General features: G+C 38.9%; 2 protein-coding genes across 2 annotated transcripts; one reads left to right on the forward strand and one right to left on the reverse strand.

The window, feature by feature from the left end:
* Positions 1-380: 380 nt before the first annotated feature.
* snx18b (sorting nexin 18b) lies at positions 381-3,585 on the forward strand. The gene is made up of 2 exons (XM_055208981.2): positions 381-2,097; positions 3,168-3,585. Exons 1-2 carry the CDS (start codon positions 648-650, stop codon positions 3,398-3,400), a joined length of 1,683 nt encoding a protein of 560 aa, XP_055064956.2. The 5' UTR covers positions 381-647; the 3' UTR covers positions 3,401-3,585.
* A 4,523-nt stretch (positions 3,586-8,108) lies between these two features.
* Positions 8,109-23,909, reverse strand: LOC129447308 (chondroitin sulfate proteoglycan 4). The gene is made up of 10 exons (XM_055208980.2): positions 23,445-23,909; positions 22,100-22,263; positions 15,726-19,220; positions 14,393-14,866; positions 12,538-12,714; positions 11,687-11,885; positions 11,454-11,585; positions 10,768-10,940; positions 10,392-10,569; positions 8,109-10,251 (listed from the first exon to the last, which is right to left on the reverse strand). The coding sequence occupies exons 1-10, from the start codon at positions 23,527-23,529 to the stop codon at positions 8,189-8,191; spliced, it is 7,140 nt and encodes a 2,379-aa protein (XP_055064955.2). The 5' UTR covers positions 23,530-23,909; the 3' UTR covers positions 8,109-8,188.
* Positions 23,910-23,988: the final 79 nt, after the last annotated feature.

Genomic DNA, 23,988 nt, shown 5'->3' on the forward strand with positions numbered 1-23,988 from the left:
AAATGTATCATTTCTGCTGAAGGGGCTTGTAGTCCTAGCCTAGTACTGTATAATATTTTTCTTTAATTAAGAAAATAGCAAAAAATTAGTTAATAAACATGTTATAAAAATAACTTATGGGAATAGTTATAAATTCCACAAAACTTTAATTCATATATTTTTATTTATAAAAATTTGAAATGTGCATGAACCACTAATCTGATGAGTTTAAACATTATTATAGTCAGTTGATGACTTGTAAAGGTTATTACAAAGTGTAACAGAGGAAAAATCATGGTCAAAGAAAAATATAATGCCATTCTCTAATGAAATAATACAGTCAGTAACAATGCATTTGGGTTTATTTGCTCCCCTAGGCTGATAATTCTGATTAGCTCCACCCTCGATTATTCTGCTCTGGACCGCAGAGCGCATTCAGCGGAGAGGGGCAGCCAGCAGTACACAAAACCCACAGACTTTTTCCCTTTGAGTGAGTTTTTAACAAGTTTTATTGGGTAATGTCTTCAAAGCTTTTCGGCTTTTCGACGTGTTTCTGTAGAGAACGAGGACCGTAAATTCCTGCAAAGGGCTGCCGTTTAAAAGAACGGTAACGGGGCGCGTATCATAACTTTGGAAAGTGAGTTAAAGCAGCGTTTCCTCGCACAACTATGGCGCTTAGAGCGAGAGCTTTATACGACTTTATCGCTGAAAATCCCGGAGAGATCTCTGTGAGAGAAAACGAACTTCTAACTTTGTGTAGCGACGAGGTTGTCGATGGTTGGTTAGAGGGCACGAACAGCAGAGGCGAGACCGGGCTCTTTCCAGCCTCTTACGTGGAAATTATAAGGACTGACACATCACAACATGGCAACGGTACATCCGCTAGTCCTGAACATTACTATCAAGCTAGTCCTCAGAGGAGGGACACCTCAAACGAATCGACACCCGTTCGTTCGTCTACTTATGCTGGACATCTTCAACAAAGACACAGTTTTCAGACAAGTCAAGGAAGCGATGAGGATTGGGACGATGACTGGGATGACAACGTAACGGCGGAGGAACACTGCGCGACACCTGAAAAAAGCGGGAGTAACTTTACTGCAGCTGGATATTCCACCACGAGTTCGTCTGCTTCACGACGCGGTAGCGCGCAACACGCCAAAAGCACAGGAACTGTTGGGAAAAATCTTAATAGGTTTACAACTTTTGTCAAGTCAGGCGGTGAGGCTTTCGTTTTGGGCGAAGCTTCGGGTTTGGTCAGAGACAGAGACAAAATATTTGTGCTTATGGGACAATATGGTCCTGAATGGCAGGAGAATCCGTATCCATTTACGTGTACCATCGATGACCCAACCAAACAGACCAAATTCAAAGGCATGAAGAGCTATATGTCATATGGACTTACGCCTAGCCATACACAGACCCAGGTCAATAGACGATACAAGCACTTTGACTGGCTTTACGCTCGGCTCGTTGAAAAATTTCCTGTCATTTCGGTACCCCACTTGCCCGAAAAACAGGCCACGGGGCGATTCGAAGAAGATTTCATCTCCAAGCGTAGAAAAGGTTTAATATGGTGGATGAATCACATGACGAGTCATCCACTTTTGTCCAGATGTGATGTTTTCCAGCATTTCCTCACTTGCAGTAGCAATGATGAAAAAACCTGGAAGCAAGGCAAGAGAAAGGCAGAGAAGGATGAATTAGTTGGTGCCAACTTTTTCCTCACTATCTCCCCTCCGGCTTTACCTCTCGACTTCCAAGAGGTGGAAAGCAAAGTAGACGGTTTCAAAACGTTCACCAAAAAGATGGACGAAAACATCATACAGGTCAATGTCACCATTAATGAATTTGCCAGAAAGCAGATAACGGGTTTTAAAAAAGAATATCAGAGAGTCGGCCAGGCCTTCAGACTTCTAAATCAGGCCTTCGAGTTCGACCAGCAAGTTTACTCCGCTCCGTTAAACAAGGCTATGGCATACACCGGAGAAGTGTATGAGACCATTGGGGACTATTTCGCAGAGCAGCCCCGGCAGGATTTGGAGCCTATATCCGATCTTTTAGCGATTTACCAGGGACATCTTGCAAACTTTCCAGACATTATCCATGTCCAGAAAGGTTTGGGAATTTTCTCATGTGTTTTCCCAACTATGTCTTGTCAAAATGTGTTGGCATGCCATAAATTGTGGATATAGGTCAGTAGGTCACAACAGTGTATGTGGTTTACAAATACAATACACTATTCAGTCAACCGGCCATATGGTAGGTTAGTATATGCATGCGAAAGTCAAAATAGTTTATCGTGATGCTACTGCATGGTGCATGCTTTGGTGAAGTAACAATTATTATGTTCACACTGGATAAAAATGATACGTGTTTGATAAGAAAGCAAAGTTAAGCATGATGAGGCAAAATGGTTAAATGCATTAACTTTTTATACCTTATCGCAAATGGCCAACAGCAAAACGCTCTCGGCAGTATGACAAATGTCATGTCCTGATTTTTCCCGGGCGCTAAAGAGCATATGGAGCCTTGCAACATGGGATGTGTGTTGCGGTGGTGGACAGATGCCAACTCTTCTGTAATTCCCACATCTTTTTAGTGGGGGAAGTGTGTGGCTTTCACTAAATCTATTTTTCCTTTAATGTGTAATGATGATATCGAGTGATGTCATTCAGTAGAATCATATTTCAGGGTTTCGTCATACAAATTGTTAATGCAGTTTTGTATCGCTTGTCCTAACAAAATTACTGACACTGGGAAAGCTTTTGTGATGAAGGATCAAAACCTAAGCTTTGGGCCCCAGCACAGGGTAGCTTTGAATTGATTCACACTTTAACTCACTGATTCAGTTATTCTGATGCCTTGGATATTGCAAAACATCCCATAACATACCTTTTTTCATGAAATAGCAAAGCAACTTCCAAGTTAATGTCTGCTCATGTGAAGTGTGCAGGGAATACTGAAGGTCCTTGAGTTCTTTATACTCAAATACCAAAGAGATCTGTAAGCACTCAGTCAGAGTCTCGACTGGTCTCAGCCTGCTTTTTCATATGTTTGAGGTGGAAGAATCTCTTTAAATTGCAAGCATGTGTTTGCCGATCTGAGTGCATGTTTTGAAATGCAGACTATTGAATTCTGAATTACTTAATGTTGTAAATATTGCCCCCACCTCACACATTTTGCAGGAGCCCTCACCAAGGCCAAGGAGAGCCAGAAGGATGGCGCTGCAGGAGTAGGCATCAACGAACGCTGCAACATCATCTCCTGCGCTACGCTAGCCGAGATCCAGCACTTTCATCGCACACGTGTGCGTGACTTCAAGGCACAGATGCAACATTTCCTACAGCAGCAGATCAACTTTTTTCAGAAAATCACAGGCAAGTTGGAGGAAGCCCGCGACATGTATGATCAGGCTTAGATCGATGCATTTTTTTATTGAAAGAACTGGAAACTACGATTTTTAAAGTTATTTTCTTTTAAGAATTGTTCTGGATGGCCTGAAGAAAGAGTAATATTAAAAATGTGTGCCAGATACAGACAATGTCCCTTAAAATGTATACGTTGCTATTATGAATTAAATGGTACATAATCTGATTATACAAAGCAATCGTGATTGGTTTCCATTAATTTTCAAACTCTTAAATCTTTAAAGGACAAGTTTGGTATTAAAAAAAATCGCTGCAAAAGATGCTTTCCAACAGGTTTTATCGTAGTTTTTGTCCAACTCCATTGACTTGTATTAGATGTGCTGTGAGGTACGGTATTACTCCGCCGCCGGGAACGTTGTTTGTATTCTTGCAATTGGCGAAGGTGGATTATCGCCATCCATTGGGCTGGAGTGTCTATTATTCAAGCTCTCAACGGAAGAATATACGGGTGTGAGGCGTTTGGAAAAATAGGTCCACAAGTTTACAACGAATGCTAAAACACCTGTTGGAAAGCATCTTTTGAAGCGATTTTTGTGTGAGCATATCAGTGAACACCCCTGACCACTCGGTGAGTTTCACGTCTTTGTAAACGAAAGTTTAATGCATTTTAGAAAGGATTGTTCCAGTGCACCTATACAGCCATTGTGGAAGTGGGAGGTGATACAATAAACACCCGAAAATTCTCGGGACAGCATCATATGTCCAAATTTCAGTAATTTCATCATAAACAATCTGAAAACAGGGCTTTAAGTGTAAAATACCGAACTTGTCCTTTAATGGGCTGTTTCCCAGACAGGGTTTAGATAAAGCCAGGACTAGGCCTTGGTTATCCTCCTAAGACCCAAGATTTGGTTTGTCTTTTTTCCCAGATTTTTTCCAGCTATTTTGGGGTTAGGAAGAACCAATAAATATATTAACCAAATATTTTTCTTAGAACATAAAGCAGTGTACTTGTCCATGTTTGTGTAGAAAAGGTTCCAGTTACAGAGAATGAAGTATTATGGTGCAAAACAACAAAAAAATGTAATGTCCACGTATGTGGACAACCAGGTCTTAGGAGGTTAAATTAGGACATTGAAGTAGTTTTTACAAACATACTTTACAAAAACATTACTGGTGTGCGTCTTGAGACAAACCAATGGCACTTACATGTTTGAAGATATGTCAGGGCAAGCTGTTTTCATTTAAGACAGAACAAACAAACAATTTAGTCTTGGACTAGACTTGAGCCCTGTCCAGGAAATTGCCCCAATGTGTAACAATTTTAAGTTTACATTTTAATCAGCTTGGTACTTAGGTCAACAGTAAACAGCATCAATTACTTCCTTATATAATTGTGTGCCTGTACTGATGTTCTTTCTGACAGTGGACTCATTTCATGGACTTTGTCCTGTTGTGACTCTATAAATAAGTAGATCTGTCTTGAGTAATCTAAATACAGGTATTATGACACATTTAGCTGTGTTGGACTGTCTGTATATGGCCCATCTCATCAATCTATATCTAATCTGCTCTGACTGAGGGAGAGGCCCGTGTCTGTTTTAAATTAAGAGTTTGCTAGAGAAAGACGAGCTGAGTTTCTCAGGCCTGGAGGAGAAGTGCAAAGAAACACTGACCTAGAAAACATGGGCTGAACCCCCTTTATCTAAATGGCATTCCAGACGAGTCAAAGAGGATCGCTCACAGCTAGTTTAACAGCACCTACGTTATTAAGTTTACACTTTTACGTTGTAAAGCATCACATTATACGTACCTCAGTTAGTTTAGTTGAAGTTAATCGGATCTTATAGGACATATTATGAATTCAACTTTTATTCTCAAGACCGTTTATCAGCTGCCTTTATTAAATGAAAGTGAAACTTTAGAATAAAAGAAAAACAGGAAAATAAAAAATTTAAATAAGATGGCCTCTTTAAGAAAACCGCTCCTTTATCAGCTCCGGTGCTTACTAAAGGAAAAAATGATCCGTTCAGTGCAGTCATTATCACACTGCAGTTGAATTATTTATAAGAGCTAAAGTTAGCCGTCTCTTTCCACACACTGTCTGCTTCTCCTTTCACATTCAGGTCTTCAATCATGAAGAATTTAGTACTATACTTCCTTAAAATATTAGGGATGCACCGATACAAAATGTCTGTGCCAATACCTATATTCGACTACTTAGATGTTTACCGGTAGTTTTGCTTTTTACTCCTTGTTTCAAAGAATTATGTCATAAAATAAAAAAATACAATATGCCAGGATATAATCAGCCCTGATCATTGGCTGTTTCTAAACAATTGGCTGATGTCTGACAGTGTGATAAACAGTGGCAGCTCGTGACTGCTCATCCAAGGGGCGATAATTCAAAATAAGTGTTCGGAGTGTCATGTGTGTTGCTTGCGTTTGCAAAATATGTGTTTGTTGCATCATGTGAACCATGTGCATCACGTCTTTTGTCAAAATATGCCTGCTGCAGACACTTGAAAAACGTTTATGGTAAAAGAGATGCTCACGTTTACAAAATACACACAAGACCTTCCCTTAACAGTAAACTTTGATTACGCATGAGATTATGCAAGTAACTGGCAAACGCGAGCATCTCTTTTATCATAAACGCTTCGGCAGCAGGCACTTATTTTATATATATACACTCACCTAAAGGATTATTAGGAACACCTGTTTGATTTCTCATTAATGTAATGGTGTGGGATGTTTTCTAGGAACACTTTAGGCCCCTTAGTGCCAATCGGGCATCGTTTAAATGCCACAGCCTACCTGAGCATTGTTTCTGACCATGTCCATCCCTTTATGACCACCATGTACCCATCCTCTGATGGCTACTTCCAGCAGGATAATGCACCATGTCACAAAGCTCGAATCATTTCAAATTGGTTTCTTGAACATGACGATGAGTTCACTGTACTAAAATGGCGATCCCAACCCAATAGAGGATCTTTGGGATGTGGTGGAATAGGAGCTTCGTGCCCTAGATGTGCATCCCACAAATCTCCATCAACTGCAAGATGCTATCCTATCAATATGGGCCTTTCTGCACCTGGTTGAATCAATGACACGTAGAATTAAGTCAGTTCTAAAGGCGAAAGGGGGTCAAACACAGTATTAGTATGGTGTTCCTAATAATCCTTTAGGTGAGTGTATTATAATTATAATAATGTTACTAAATTCTGAAAAAATAATGTATCGTATTGGGAAATGGTTGGCGATACACAGCCATACTGTATAAACTCTAAAAAAAAAATTGGTGCTTAATTCCACCAAAAGCTCGTAATCATAGGAAAACCATTTTTAGTGCTATATAGCATCTATAGCACCTATGAAGAACCATATGTGGGGGTGATATAGCACCAGATATGGTTCTATATAGCACAATAGTGTCTTACAAAGGTACTCTATTTGGCACTTAAATGGTTCCCTGTGAGCCAGTGAACCACTTTTAGAGCTATTTAGTGCTAGTTTTAGAGTGTATTACAAATATACTCTAAAATATGATGTGTTTATATGAATTTTATATAAGTTAAAACATTTCCAAGTTTACAATTTTAAACCAAACAAGGGATTAAAAAAATACTTTATTTTATTGTACATCAATAACTATGGACAATGAGTGTTACATTAATCACACAACAAGCACGCATACATAAATACACACATACATGTAAAAATGTATAAACAGTATGTTCAGCATGTTGCAAGGTCTAAATGGTTGTAAAAAACTAAATTAATTGTGAGATGTCAGTTTAACTATACAAAACATCCTACTAATGCCACCCTGCTTTGATGTAAAAACCGGTAGTTTTGCATATACATCTGAAAGTGGACTTTTTTTGTGGTAAATAGGATCTTTTAAATGTAGACACTTCTTTAAAATGTAGAATAGTTTCAGTTCCCTCCTTAAGTTCATGCCATCAAGCTGTCTGTAGCGGACATGAAATATAAATACACTTGTGGTATTTACACTTAAATACAATGATTTAAGATTACAACATAATGCTAGTTCTGCTACACACTTTTAGGGCAGAAAAATGAAAGATTCAATTTGTAAAAACTTGGTAGTTGTAGTGGGATAGCCTACATCCAGCATTTGTAACAATAACATGTACCAGGTGTATTTTACTTGCATACACTCAGAAAAATCGTCAAAATATGTACTCCAGCTGTCACTGGGGCTGTACTCTTTACACCCAAAGAGTTCATATTAGTATCTCAGAGGTACATATTGGTACCAAAGAGAGCTTAAAAGTACATCAAAGATACATATTAGTATTGGTACAAAATGTATACATATCTGTACCAAATTAAAATATATTGGGACCATTTTAACAGGTACTGTCCAAGTGACAGCTGGGGTACATATTTGGACAATTTTTTTTAACTGTGTAAAAGCAATGTTTTATCTTATAAAAAATACAGAAAATTATAAAGTTTAGCAGTTGTAGTATACGTAGTAGGATCTGTAGTATACTACTCAAACTAATGTAACTGCAAGACATACTGACCTTGTGTTATTAAATGAGTTTATCTTTTCTATGCAAGAAACAAAAAAGTAAATTCAAAAAGTTCTGAAGTATGGCAGGACAAAAGAGAAACAATTGGGCTAACATGAAAAAAATGAATGCGCAAATTTATATTTATTCCACTCACAAATGAGGAAACATCTTTTACTGTTGATGGTCTTTTATTTTGATACTACCTAAAGAGACCTTTAGCATCCTGGTGTTTGGAATGAAATCTAGAAGCTTACTTTCCTCCTGTTGGTTCCAGTAACAGCAATTGTGTTAAACCCAGTACTGGTTGTGTTTAAGAGGTGGTGTTGCTGAGGAGCATTGCTGGGCAGAATCAGGGTTAGGTGGACTCCACGTACAAAGGAGAAATGGCGACACGGCTCGTTCAATCCCTGGCACCAAAGTTGGGCTGCCGGGGCAACTTGGAGTGAGTGGAGTTACTATTACTGAAGGGACAGTGAGACTTCTCTCTGGCTGACCCAGATACGGGCCTCCGGCTAAAATATCTTCACCTGGGTTCTCCGTCAGATCCTGGATCATTGCTGGATGGGCCCGCTTTTCCTTGCGATGCCGAAAGACAAGAATAAGAACCACAAGGATGACAATCAGCAAGAGGCAGGCCAGAAGTGGAAGGATGATGAGCAGTGGATCAGATGCAGGTCTTGGTAAAGACTCCATTCTTACTAGAGTATTTTTTGGGAAGACGTCAAATTTGCCTATTGTTGTACGAGGCACGTGTGGAATTGTGGATCTGCTTCGTGTGTGATTTCCCCAGCGGTTTCGAGGTTTCAGCTTGGCAGCAGTTCTGTGCGGTCTTGTTGTTGGATCTATATGAGATGGGGGGTACATGGGTGACATACCACTTGTCGTTTTGTTTAATATCGGCAACCTTGTCGGCCCTGAAAGTATATTCTTACCTTGAATAGGATCATAGGGTAACACTAAGTACACAAATTCCCCCATGGCAGGCTGAACATTGGCTGCCTTTAAAAGGAAAACAAATGAGTCATTACATGGATGGACTGCAGTGACATTGTACCTGGTTGCTGTTGCATTGCCATAAATGTCATTGAAGTGGATGTGTTCCTCAATGGCCACTCGTCCTTGTTCCACGTCCCTGAATGAAAAGGATTTCACTGAATGAGAGGCTCCTTCAAGGCCAAACGTGACAAGCTTGCCATGTTTCGGAGGCTTGAGGATTTCAAATACAGGGTCGCTGGCACTAAGCGAGGCCAATTCGGTGGCATCCAGGACATCCTTTCTAAGCTTCACTGGAATGCCATCTGGAATCCTGACATGTTCTCCAAGGTGGATCAGTGGCCGGACAGTGATGTTTACCACCTGGTTAGTCAGGTTACTCTTCGATGTGAAGACAGTGAACTCAAAGCTGTCCTGAAAGGATGACAGGTCATTCATGTGATACAACACCCTCCCAATGCCTAGGTCCTCCTGGTCAAAGTGTGTGACCGGCTTCTCCATAACCATGAGAGTCCCGTGACTTGGCGGAGCTGTAACCGAATACTTTATAGGTGCGTCTCTCTCATTGGTCACAGCAGCTAGGTGCTCGAGTGTCAGAGTCACTGTCGTTTGACCTTGCAACAGAGTCAATCCGGTATTGTTGACCACACGGATGGTGATATTCTCTACCTCTACATTGAAGAGCTTATATAGTGGTCTGTGAAAACCATCAGTGATACTGAAGTAGATTACACTTGAGGAAGGTTCTCCTTTTTGTACAAAATGCACCTTCTTATGATTTATATCAGCCTGGGTGAAAGTAGCAGCAGACTTATTCAGCTGATCTACAAAAGCAAGAAAGCCATTTTTAGGCTTACTGATTACAGTATAACGAATCTCTTCAGGTGGACTGTCCTTGTCCTCCACATTAAGGTACTTAGGGTCTAAAGTCACAGTCTCCCCTTTGACCACTGTGAGTTTGGGGATTCCTGTCCTGAACACCGGAGGCTCATCATTAACAGGGGTCACAGTAATATTAAACAATTCAGATACCACATGGTCTGCATTCTGGGGTCGCCGAGCAGGTTTGCCACTGGGGTTTAGCCACACATCGAACATAAAGTTATCATGAGTGGTCTCCGAGTCGTCATGTACATATATGACTCCATGCTTATGGAGGTTGAATTGAGAAAACTTTGTTTTTTCGTGTGTGTGGTTCCTATCGCCTACAACAATCGTACCGTGGTGCGGCGGAGTGTTGATTTCGTACCAGATCTCGTAGAAATGCTGTTCTGCTTTGTTTAACTTTCCCAAAAGATTGGATGCATCCAGCATTGATTTATCTATTAAAACGCTACTACCTTCAGCAACAACAGCACCTGAATAATAAAAACAAATTAATTAAAAAGTTGTACATGTATTTAAATATTTTTCTTTGTAAATATCAATGTAATACTTTTAGTAGAAAAGGTAAAGTCTTATTCAATTTTGTTGCTGTAGTGAGGTCAAAAGGTATTACCAGTGTTTGCATGAAGTGCACTCCTGTGCTCCGTGTCAGTATTTTCGTAAGAGATGCGGATATTAAAGGTGTGAGCTTGCAGGGATGTTGGCGGGCAGGAAGCAGTGAAGGTGAAAGAATCTGTCACTGCCCATGCAACGGGTTCAGTCTGTACATACAACACAACTCCTTCTTTCACCTTAAAAAAGACAATTACATAAATGCGAATCTTATAAAATGAGCTTAAAGCTATTTCGGTTGTCATTTGCTATACTTCTGATGTTGTCCAAAACAAAAATATTAGTGTCAACAGAAGTAAATATTTTAATATCAGCAAACTAAGTTGTGTTTTAATTGATTTCATAAGTAGTAGGCCTATGTTGTGTTTTATAAATACCATGTTTTGGGTGAAGGAAGAGATTTCTTGTGTAACATTTTTAGATTGTTTCTCCATCAGTCTACCGAATCGTGGAGGGGACGTCACGGTGTAGGTGATGGTGCGATTATTTATATCATCATAGTCATTTGTAATTATCAACAGCTCATCTTCAGAAATGAATTTGGAAGAACCTGCAAGAAGTTAAATACAAAAAATTTAATATCTGCACTTTAATGATTTTATTGGGGCTGTCAAAAGATTAATCGCGATATATCGCATACAAAATAAAAGTTTGTTTTTGCAATATATATGTTTGTGCACTGTGTATAATTATTTTGTATATAAATACACACACATGCATCATGTATGTATTTAAGAAACGTGTATATATACACATATACATGTATGTGTGTATTTATATATACAAAATAATTACAGTGCACACACATATATATTATGCAAAAACAAACTTTAATTTTGTATTCGATTAATCGCGATGAATCTTTTGACAGCCCTAGATTTAATAAATCATTTTAGTTTAAGATACACATTAGAAACCTACTATAGAAACCAGTGTTTCGTCTTTGCAGCACACTATCTACTTTTAAACAGCATTTTGATAAGATAACATACATGTGCTCTTATGACAACAGGGAGTTTGAGAAGTCCTCAACCTTTTCCTATTAAAAAAAAAACAACTGAACCTGGGAACACTTTCAGCTCTTGATTTCTTTCCAAGCTGATGACCAGAGATTGAGCTGTGACACTGAATATCTGTCTCGGAGCAAAGTTTACCCCATCATTGACTTGAAAGTGAAACCCTCCTGACATGGCACCTGTCGAAACATCAATACCACAAGCTTGGCATTTCATAAGATTAAAATCATCATGTGCATCAAAGTCTTGTGACTATATGTGTTGAAAGTGCCTTTTTTACCACCATGCACAAACACCAGCTGGCCGTGGTTGATGTGCTCCTGTGTAAAGTTCAAAACTGGTCTGGAGGGGGCACTCTTCAAGGCCAGGTGCCCGTTACTCGGTGGAGTGATGATGAATTCTAGGCTTTCTGGAGGAGAATCTGGATCCACAGCACTAAGGTCTTCAGTGGTTATCTCGGTCACAGAGCCTTCCCACACCTAGTAATAGTAAGTGAACCAGAATACAGCATTATAACTAATGATAAATAACACATTATTTACAGTACTATCTGTATAAAGTGTGGTATCACATTGTGGTGGTCATTGAGCCTCCTGCTGGTGAAAATGGGGATTTCAAGTGTATAACAGATATACACACAGTGTATAATAAATCACCTTAAAGTTTAAAACAAAATTACTAATAATAGTTAAATACACCATTTATAATGGTCATGCATGCATAAAAAATTAAAGAGATAAAAGGTGGAAACAATAATGGGTGAATATTTGACCCATAATGGGTAAATATTAGACAGAAGACACTGCTGGGTTAAAAAATGTCCCAATGTTGGGTTTTGTTATGCAACCACGGTGTATAATAACCCAACAGTTGGGTAAAAACAACCCAGCATTGGGTCAATTTTAACCCAGCGGTGTATTCTGTCCTTTATTTACTCATTATGGGTCAAAAATAACCCAGACATTTTAGAGTGTGTGCGAGTTTGGAAAATCAACATAACTTTATTACAAAAATGTGATTTGTTATGTTGAACAGATTGCTATCACACTTTCATGTGCTATATATACACAGCAGAGGTTACCATATTTCTTAATGTACAATAAACTTTATTTTGTGAATGATGATGCTTACCTTCAGGATTCTGTTGACGGTTACAACTGGAGCTTCATCATTTATAGGTGTTATATTGACATAAATCATATAGGGCAAACTATTCTTCCGAAGATCCGTATCATTGGCAACCAATGTAAAATTATCAGCCATGGTCTCACTTCCATCATGGACATAAAATATGAAGCCTTGTTCAGCCTGAAGAAAAAGTATAAAACGCTGCTGTGTGACACATGGCATACATTTGTTTTATATAGTCTTGTTTATATATACTTATACTATAGTCTTAAAATAATGATCAGTGTAAGGTATCACATTGTCTATTGTGTTGGTGAGCCAGCAGGCAAAATATACATGGGTGATTCTCGTGAAATTAGACTTAAAGGTCCTTGTGACTGTTTTACTATTATAAATAGTGTTTTATGTGAATTAATATCATTAAAGTGACACAACTCCCCTCGTAGGCTAGACCATCTCATTTTAGTTCGCTCTGTGACCTTTAGAGGCTGCCGCCTTCAAATATCGAGCCTTGCCTTCAAAGTCCGCAGCCCCTGAATTGGGATGCACCAACTGTTGTTGTGTCCCGCTGACAAGTGTAGTGGGCGGGCACAACAAGTGACGCAACTCCCCCCATAGGCTAGACCGTCTTATTTCAGTTCGCTTCGTGGCCTTTAGAGGAGAGCATTGCCTTCAAAGTCCGTGGCCTTAAAAGGATCCACACCCTAGGTGTTTCTCAATGTCAAGAAAGGATCCTCTGAAGCCAGAATTTCGAGGATGCTACGTCATCGACATCCGTCGAAGGACTGTTCCAATGTCGAGGATCCTCAGAATTTCAACCAAGGACTGAGTCCTTCGAAAAATATCCCATGTACAGGAAAGGATGCATATGTGTATCCTTCGCGCTCTCAAATCACCCACAATCCTATGCACGCAGCGCCGAAAGCACACTTTTATACTGACGTAATGAGGCAATGACATGCGCTTGTTAGCTTGTTCCATTTACGTGTTCTCCGAATGCTAAAGAGGAGGCTCGCCTAGCCTCTGAAGGAAGGGACTTGGAAGGACCAGTCCTGCCAAGGAAGTATCCTTGACATTGAGAAACACCTCCTGAATTGTAATGCACCAATCGTTAGAAAACTGTATCCACTTCCTCCTCCTGAACTTGACCTCATTACCTTACCTATACATCTAAATACACAAACCCAATAGTAAGATAAAAGTCCCCATTTAAAATATGTGAAATATTTAAAGCAAATATTCACAAATACTATTCATCAAACTTACTTAAATGGTTCATGACCTCATAGGGGTGTCCAAGCTTGGTCTTGAGGGGCCGGTGTCCTGCAGAGTTTAGCTGAAACTTCCTTCAACACACCTGCCTGAAGGTTTTTTGTCTGCCTAGGAAGACCTTGATTGGCTGGATCAGGTGTGTTGAATTAGGTGTGTTCGATTAGGGTTGGAGCAAAACTCTGCAGAGACACCGGCCCTCCAGGAGCAGGATTGGGCACCCATGTCATAGGCAGAATTTGGCTTCATGGTTTAATTTAATTAAATAAGTTTGTAAAATATTAAGATTAGACAAATAAAATATGAATTCTTATATTTTTATATCATTATTGGCCTAGACAAAATCATAATTGGTTCTGGGTAGTGCCCCCCTGGCCCATCCAAAATTCTGCATATGCATGACCTTTTACGCTGCTAACGCAATTAACACCTTAAATGCTTTAAATACAGTATATTCTGTTGGTTTGGGTTCATGTGAAAGTGCGACAAATCTTTTGACATGTAATTGGTTCTGAAATAGTAAGAATTAAGCATTATTAATCATTATCATGCAGTGCAGAGAACCAAGAGAAGAAATGAAGAAGCTTACCTGAACTCTTGTAAAAGATGGGATGGGAACCCCAGGAATTCTGGAGTGCTCAACCTGACCATGATGAGGGCCTTCAGTGACCAGATAAACAAGCTGGAGTCCATGAAAGTGTTGGCTGCTGACTTTGATGATGCCCTGAGTGAGTGCTTTAGAGGAGCCCTCTTTCAGGGTCATATTGGACACCTGTAGTGGGATGTGCTTGGGAATAATATCCACCATGATTATGAGATTGTGGACCGTTAGAATTCCATTGGTTACGTCAAGCGAAAAAGAGTCGTTGGCGTACCCGTGTTTTGTTTGCACATACTGAACGTGCCCTTTGTTGATGTCATCTTGCGAGAAGCTTTGGACGGGCTTCTCCTTACTACCATGGTAGTGGGCTTCTTCTAGCATAGATAAACGCAGAAAACCATGAGCAGGTGCCACCTTAACAGTATACACAATCTCATGGGGTGTGTTATCCTCATGAATGACCTAAAACAGACCACACAAGATCGAAAAAATATCAGATAGATCAAGAATGAAAAAAACAAGTTATGTAAAAAAACTCTACGTAAGCCTCATAGCTCATGTCATGTTCTACTTTTAAAGGGACACTACACTATTTTTGAAAATAGGCTCATTTTCCAGCTCCCCTAGAGTTAAACATTTGATTTTTACAGTTTTGTATTCCATTCAGCTGATCTCCAGGTTTGGCGCTAGCACTTTAAGCATAGCTTAGCATAATCCATTGAATCTGATTAGACCATTAGCATCACGCAAAAAAATAACCAAAGAGTTTCGATTTTTTTCTATTTAAGGCTTGACTCTTCTGTAGTAACATTGTGTACTAAGACTGACGGAAAATTTAAAGTAGCGATTTTCTAGGCCAATATCGCTAAGGAACTATACTCTCATTCTGGCATAATAATCAAGGACTTTGCTGCCGTAACATGGCTGCAGGAGGCACAATGATATTATGCACTGCCCGAAAATAGTCCCTTGCTATTGAAAGTTACGAAGGGGACTATTTTCGAGCAGTGCGTAATATCATAGATAAGGTACCAGAATGGTATCGCCAGACCCAAAGATCAGCTGAATGGATTTCAAAACTGTAAAAATATTTTTTTTTAACTCTAGGGGAGCTGAGGAGAGTCCCTTTAAAGCTAAATACATCACTTTTTGTTAAAAATAAATGATAATGATTTATAATGATCTATAATTTTTATAATTTAACAGATTTCTCCGAAAAATTTTGTTGTTTATTAACAAAGGTACAGATAAGTACAGATAAGTAACCTTTAGTTTTATGTTTTAAACAAGATGGCGATAGAGAGGCATGATCAGAACTAACCTTTAGGTCCTTCTCATTGATTTTGACGGGTTTTCCCTCTTCCACCCGAATTGGGTTATTGTTGATAACTTTTGGGGACTGTTGATGGCTCTCAAGATACACCTTAACAGCCACGCTCACATCCAGACGGACAGCTTCGACCTTACTGGTGAAGTTAAAAGAGTCAACCAGGATTTCACTGTCTTCGTGTTGATACATCACATGGCCCATCTTCACATCATGTTGTGTAAAAGTGTTTGTTTTGATACCGTTGCAGTAGAGAGTCCCATGGCTTGGTGGTAGAAACACCTCAAAGACAACTTCCTCATCATTCCTAACATCCATGTTAGTGATTACACTTAAATTAGCAGGTGTTAAAATGGCCGTTTGGCCTTTTTGGACAAACAGACCAGTGTTGTTGGCTACCTTTACATACGGGTCCTGGGCAGACACCTCAAACAATGTCGATGTATAGTGTTTCCGGTCTGATACGAAGAGGACAAAACGACCATGACTCACCCCTTTGTGAACAAAAAGCACCCTTCTCTCTTTTAAGTCCCTCTGATGGAATTGATAAAGCTTGTGTGTGGTGTCATTTACCAAGACCAGCTCACCCATGGGTATCCTTCGTCTGGTATAAAGCAAATCTTTGTCATCAAAATCTGTGTCAGGATCGTGGTAGCACAGATCATCCAGCGTAATTAACCGCTGACTGTCACGTACAACATGAAAAACTTTATCTACAACACGGACAGGTTTCTCATCATTAACCAAATGGATGGAAATATTAAAGGCACCCTCTGTGCCAGAGGTCTTAACTTTTGGAGAGTTAACGGACGCTAGGAACGTAAACCTATCGTGTGTGGTTTCACTGTCGTCGTGGACATACATGATGCGTTCTTCCAAAATGTCCTGATTGGTGAATAATATTATGTGGCTGCTGGCGGAGGAATTGGAGAGCTGTATTTTCCTTAACATGCCATGTTTAGGGCCGCTGGTAATCTGGTAGAGTACTTCGCCGATGCTGGGTGTTTCTGCGAAAAGCATTGCTTTAGTAATCACCCTGCTCTCCCCTTCCAAGAGAGAAAGTCCGTGATTATGTAATTCAATGTCATGGGTATTTGCTTTGATGCTGATCCTGAACTCATGAATTCCAGACATGGCGAATTTTGAGAACACTTGAAAGTGAAATATGTCTCTTGTATCTTCATGCGGCTTTTCCACGACCTCATATCGCAATTTGTGATCGGTAATGTCCTTCTGGCTGAATGTGGAGTTCTTTTTTAAAATCGTATTATTGAGAAACAGACGTCCTCTCCTTGGCAACGTCAACAAACGAATGTGAAGGTCATTTTCCGAAATTCTTACACCTTTAGCGACAATATGGAATTCTTCAGGCGTCAGTGTTGCGTTGCGATTACCGTCTATTTCGATTTTATTTTTGGTGATTTTGTAACGAATCCAACGTACTCTGATCAGAAACAATAACTCGTCTGTAATAAGTGAGCCTACAGTGACTTTACATTTGAAACTGTCAGTGACGTTACTTTGTTGGGTCCCGTGAAAGGTGCTGAGATATCGAATACGTTCCTTTTCAAGAAGCTTCTGTGTAAATGTTGTTGTTTGTTTCCATTGCCCACTAGAATGTAGCCGTTGTAGCTCTCCATATATCGGGGGCACTGTGACATCATAGCGAATGTCCACCGATTGCTTAGCAACATTTACTTGCACAGCTAGATGTTTGTTAGTTATATAAGTGGCTGCACCTTGAGTTACCTCCACTCCGGTGTTGTTGGCGACCTTGTGTTCTAGGGAAATGGCCATGATCCTGAATACCACGGTGTTGCTCACCTTGTCTCCATCACTCACCCTCATTGCCATTCTGGAGTTCTTGACACCTTTGTGGACATAACTCACCTTACCCTGCTCTAGATCATGTAGGGCAAACGAGGTCACTGCCCTGCCTGGGTGATCCTCAATCTCTAGAAATCCCGAGTGAGCATTTAGGTTACCAAGAACTGAGAATATCAGGTCTGTGGAGTTACTGTCCGGGTCAGTGACCCTAATGACGTCTGTGCTCAAACGGCGTTTTGAGTGCTCCACAAGAATGAAGAGACTGCCCTCTGGGAGACTTATTTCTGGAGCATCGTTGATGGGCGTGATGCTGATGTTGAATCTATGCAGACGGTTGCCTTTGAGGTAACTGGGCACTTCTTTTTTGCTGCTGGTGAAGATGGAAAACATGAAAAAGTCAAGTAGGTCCTCGGATCCTCCATGGACATACATGACCCTGCCGTGCCAAAGGTCAAGCATACCGAATGTGTTTTCCCCCAAATCCGGGTCGACGTCTAGTCTTAGTTGCCCGTGTACGGGCTGCTCTTCGATGCGGAACGTAATCTGGGACTGTCGAATCCCGAGGGTCTGGAAGTCGATCATCATGTGTTTCGACTCAAGTGGTGCTCGTCCACCTTCGAGAACCTCTAAATTCTTAAGCAAAAGAAAATTATGCTTGTCCAGCTCAGGTAAGGCATGTGTAAAATTTGACTCGTGTGAACTTGTGCTATTTGGTCCAAGTGGCTTTTCTGGCTCACAACCAACAGAGACATCCTTGGTGACCAGTGCTCTCGGAAGGCCCGTCCTTTGATAATTTACACGGATGTTTCTAAGACAGCCTTTAAATGACCCTCCTCCAATTCGCTTACCAACCGTAGAGAGCAATCCATTTTTACGAACTTTAGTGTATGTGTCGAAATCCAGCCCACCGAGGTAAAGTGGCCCAGTAAGATGCAATGTACTGCTGTTTATCCCAAAGCTAGAATTGTGCATCTCCATGCCTACACTAAACTGAATATTTGTAGGTGACAAATAGAGCCTCAAAATATGCCATGCCCCATTACTGATGACCATCAAGGAACGCAATACTGTCTTACTTCCATCTACTTTAAGAACAGCAACGAGTTGCCCTTTTTGAATTTCCAAGGCAATGTAGTTACCTTGGCCTGCTGAGCTGTACAAAAGGATGCCATCTGAATGAAACGTATGCAGTTCACATTCAAACACACCCTCCTGGTGTACTTCCCAAGTAGGCAGAGTCACATACGCTTTGGAACTGAAAAAACTCATTGAATCATTGACAGTGGCTGAAAACTGTGGGCTGCAACCAAGTGACACTTCATGAATCATTTTGTAACCTGAGTAAGGCCTAAGAGAAGACAGGAGGTTATGTTCATTAAACAGAACCTCATCCACACACCCTCGAAAGCCAATTGTGTGATCTGCAGAGACGTACGATCTTTCCAGATCATGGACACCACCACCAACGAAAAGTCCATCCTGGACTCTCAGATCAAAGTCAGGCCCCGGCATCCTAACAGTGGTGAGGGAGTTTTTATCCACGGTCAGCGTGATGTTGTCATGATCATGTTGAAGTTCTACTGTATGCCAGGTCAGGTCATTTAAAACAATGGCCCTGTCAGAACGAATGGTGCGCTCCCCAGATCCAAGCTCAATCCGCACCTGACAGAGAAAATTTAAAACAAGAACAAAATTATATCACATGTGAAGTTTTCTTATCACAGTTTACACAGGCGCAAAAAAAAATTGCAATCAATTTCCAATGCAATCTACTAGATAATCTTTTTTTTTTTTTTATTAATGAAAACACTTAAAGGAACGGTATGTAAGAAATTTACATCAATTAATCATAAAATGGCCCTGATATGTCACTAGACATTAAGAAATCATTTTCATTTCAAATACTTATATCACTGTCAACAGTGGTCCGGCCAGGATATTTTAAAAAGTGGAGTTGCAGCCCTCAACTGATGTTTATGTTGTCATGTTGTGTATTGGCCACCAGTTGTGTGATTGCAGTACCAGTTTTAGCCACAAGTTTTGTGATTGCAGTACCAGTTTTGGCCACAATCCTACATACTGTTCCTTTAATTTCAATTTATTTAAAATGTATTTATTCATCAAAAAACTGACCCTAATGAATATAATTTTAATTTTGCTTGGTTACAGGTTTAGTTAAATGGACTTTTGAAGAAATCCAAATACAATGCAGGACATTTTGAACCCCTTTATGCATTCATGTAGGTTTTCTAGTTCATGCATTCTAAGGTTAAGCATATTTAGGCGTTAGGGGAGCAGTGTGTGGGATTGTGGCCAAAACTGGTATTGCAATCACAAAACTTGTGGCTAAAACTGGTACTGCAATCACACAACTGGTGACCAATACACAAAATGACAACATTAACATCAGTTGAGGGCTGCAACTCCACTTTTTAAATGACAATGTCCTGGCCGGACCACTGTTGCCAGTGATATAAGTATTTGAAATGAAAATTATTTCTTAATGTCTAGTGACATATCAGGGCCATTTTATGATTAATTGATATACATTTCTTACATACTGTTCCTTTAACTAATGGGGCAAATACCAGTGAATTGACGAGTGCAAACCTTAGTAAATCGCTTTGCGAGTATTTCATTTAAATACTCTCCTCCCAAAAACTCTACAAATGCATATGCAATAAAGTCTGTCTTTTCAGTGCTCCTTTTTCACTGTCAGTAGATTTTAAATGGTAAAAGAGGCGTCTGCACTGGTGCAAGCTGTTAGTAAATCTGGCACTAAAGTGTACATATGGTACTACTTGGTATTTGCTAAGAATCTTTTTACATTATTAAAAAACTGTAAGGTGGAATCACAAAGTCAATATTCTTGAGCACGAATGAGGAACACAATGATGCAAGTTGAGGCACAGAATATTATCAGATTTTTTTCTGCAACAAGAAATCACTTGCCTTTGCTTTAGCCTGTGGGCATCATCACCTTATCTAGCTGTGTTTTTACTACAACTCAAATGGGTCTAAGCTCTATATGGATACTAATCAGAAACTAGTTTTTTTAAGATAATAATAAAATGAGTGTTCTATCAATCTGGGTGATTATGCATGGTACATTTGGTGTCCAAATTTCAATTAGTTACATTTTTTATTATTTTCATAATTAAAACATATTTATGAAATAATTACTGTCAACACTGTCACTAAGTAAATACAGAAAATCATGATTTCAGCTTTATAAGACACTTTTTACAGAAAATATTATATTGTTATGACCTGTAAGATTTTATGATCCATTGTCATGGATCAGTTGACAGTATGTATTTGACAGTAACATAATTGACACTGATTAATTCAGACAAAAGGTAATGATCAGTTTTAGCACATCAAATATTATTGTTATGGCCTGACACATCTTTTGATTCATGACAAGGTAGCAAATTAATAAAATAATAAAAAAGATAACTTTTTTTAAAAAAAGAAGCAAAAAAAATCACCCATCTATCAGTCTGTATACCTACCTACCTATCTATCAATAGTGGTGGTAATTATATGGCATGAGATGATATTTGTTTTGGTCCCAGTGGAACTCCTAACATGTTTCACGTTTTTTTCTTATTTGGACAAATAACATTTGGACCTTGTTATTCTGTCCTTTTCAAAAGATATGTATTTACTAACCATAACCTTATAGTTCACCCAAAAATGAAAATTCTGTCATTTACTCACCCAAATGTTGTTCTAAACCTGTGTGAGTTTTTGTTTGTTTTTGTCTTATGGACACAAAAGAAGATATTTTGATAAATGATGGTAAGCACACAGCTGATTGTAACCATTGACTTCCATAGTAGGAAAACAAATATTATGGATGTATTGTGATAAATGATGAAGATATTTTCATAAATGATGGTAAGCATACAGTTGCTGGACCCATGGAATTCCATCATATTTGTTTTTCCTACTATGGTTACAATCAGTTGTGTGCTTACCATCATTTACCAAAATATATTCTTTTGTGTTTATAAGAAAAAAAGAAATTGGTTTAAAACAACAACAGGAGCATGAGAAAATTATGAAAATGAATTTTCATTTTAAAAATTATGAAAATGAATTTTCATTTTAGGGTTCCTCTATCCCTTTTAAAACATGTTTTAATATATGTTAAAGGAACAGTATGTAGGATTGTAACCAAAACTGGTATTGCAATCACAAAACTTGTGGCTAAAACTGGTACTGCAATCACACAACTGGTGGTCAATACACAACATGACAACATAAACATCAGTTGAGGGCTGCAACTCCACTTTTTGGATGACAATATCATGGCCGGACCACTGTTGTCAGTGATATAAGTATTTGAAATGAAAATGATTTCTTAATGTCTAGTGACATATCAGGGCCATTTTATGATTAATTGATATAAATTTCTTACATACTGTTCCTTTAAATATAAAGATTGTAGGGCAGATGGCATTTGTATTACGTATTTTTCCATAATATATCATTTTTCCAGACTGACATCATATAAGGAAGATTTCATGAATCACCTGTATTCTGCCTGAGTGCAGCCCGACCCAGAGGAAGTCTTTCTCTCCAGCCGCCAGGAAAAGCAGGCCATTGGACCCAGATGTCCGAAACCGCACATGGAAAGACGTTTGACTAGACGATTCCACTGTTTTCAGATGCACATATCCATCTCCATAGAATGAAGCTGTAAATTTGTAATTGCATTAGTCGAGTTTCAATAAATTTTTGTACATTATGCAGAAAAATATGGTTAAAGTAAAAACAAAACATAAAAAAGACAGATTTCATGAATCAAGTAAAAGGTACGGCGATCAGTTTGCCTTGAAAGCATAAAAACAGAGATAAATTCATATACATGCTGTCATTAAGTGAAACTTTGTATCGAGTTGTGCTGCTATTGTCCCCGATATATTAAGAGGTTTATGCAGCTCTGTGAAAGCAGCTGCTCAACGCCTAAAGCAGTTTAGACTAAGTGCTGTTGTGTCTGCAGACCACTAATGCTTTGTCAAAATTCAATTAATGCATTTTAATGTGTTGAGTGCCTTTTAAAGCAGGACAGCTTCATTTGTAGAGCACTGTGTCAAAAGGACTCAATAATGATTAGCACATTGAAGGTAATGAGCATGCTTTCCATCAAGCTTTATAATTTTAAGGGAATTATATGATGATGTACAAACAACACATCACACGTCACAGCAACCAATAGGCTTTACCATTTCTATTAAAGAGACGGATTAATGACATTCATCCTAATGCATGCTGTACTTCATACTTTTTTAAGACCCTGTAAGGAAACATCAGTTATTGACTACTTATAATATCTACTTAAACTGACACAGTAGTTGTTTTGTGGCTGTGAATTCACATCACTGACAAGTTGTGCTTGTTGCATAAATATGATTTCTAAAAAAAAAGGTGTTTATTGTAAATCATTAATGTTAAATTTTATTGTTTGTTTAACTTCTCATAGCTTTCATTCAACGTTGAGACATTGCATTTCGTTGCAGTTTTATGCCAGATTAACAGAATTAACTTGGACAGATAGGATTATATCTAATCCAATATCAGACACAAGTGCATAGTAATTCTGTACAGTGAGGTATTCATAATTTGTTTGCTTGCGTTTGGATTTATTGGCTTCTAAATATATCTATTTGAAAAATCTCATTTGAAATAAAATAAAAAAATATTTGCTTCTCAAATATTAGGAAAATGTATTAGTCTCAAATAAACTAAATTAAATGATTATGCATATAAATGAATGTGTATAAGTGCGCATATTTGATAATGGCATTTAACAAGTGTATGTAATGTAGACAATATAGCCTATGGATACATTTTATGTTGAATGCATTCTTTACTCACCTCCCCAAACTGGAGCGCCAGTCAATAAAAGGAGAACACACACGCCCCCGAAAAAAATCTGCACAAGGTAAATGTGAATCCGCATGTTTCATAGCAGATTCATTTAAAGTTTTTGACATGACAGCCCCAAAAGACCGGACACTGAGCGAGTCGAAGTCATTGTTAACTTTTAAATCACCACCTGCGCGTCTGTCGGCTACTGGAAATAAACCCCGCCCCCTAAAATACGTCTATAAGGCAGATGTAGGGAAATACCCAACCTCTTCATTAATATTCATCAGCATGGTTAGCTTCACGTACTGTAATACTAACCGTAAATCTGTTCTGGTTTAAAATCTTGTCATCCGGATTATTTCGCATGTTAATCTTCACGAGAGAAAAATTAGATTTTGTGGGGGGGTTAAATTCAGATTAGATTTTTTTATCAATATAGCGAATCTTTAAAATAACTATAAATAGACAATACGCGGAGTATGTTTCAAAATAGACATAAGTGCAATTTAAAGTATACTGAAAAAATGATTAATTCAATTTACTAAAAAAA

Source organism: Misgurnus anguillicaudatus, chromosome 12 (assembly GCF_027580225.2).
Source record: "Misgurnus anguillicaudatus chromosome 12, ASM2758022v2, whole genome shotgun sequence".
Classification (NCBI taxonomy): Eukaryota; Metazoa; Chordata; class Actinopteri; order Cypriniformes; family Cobitidae; genus Misgurnus; species Misgurnus anguillicaudatus.

Bases quoted from the DNA above. Each gene is read 5' to 3' on its own strand.
- snx18b (XM_055208981.2), top strand. From the start codon at position 648: ATGGCGCTTAGAGCGAGAGCTTTATACGACTTTATCGCTGAAAATCCC. The intron at 2,098-3,167 runs GTTTGGGAATTT...CACATTTTGCAG, and splicing joins CATTATCCATGTCCAGAAAG to GAGCCCTCACCAAGGCCAAG.
- LOC129447308 (XM_055208980.2), bottom strand. From the start codon at position 23,529: ATGCGGATTCACATTTACCTTGTGCAGATTTTTTTCGGGGGCGTGTGT. The intron at 11,886-12,537 runs GTAAGCATCATC...TACTATTACTAG, and splicing joins CCGTCAACAGAATCCTGAAG to GTGTGGGAAGGCTCTGTGAC. The intron at 10,570-10,767 runs GTATTTATAAAA...GTCTTTTTTAAG, and splicing joins CTTCCTTCACCCAAAACATG to GTGAAAGAAGGAGTTGTGTT.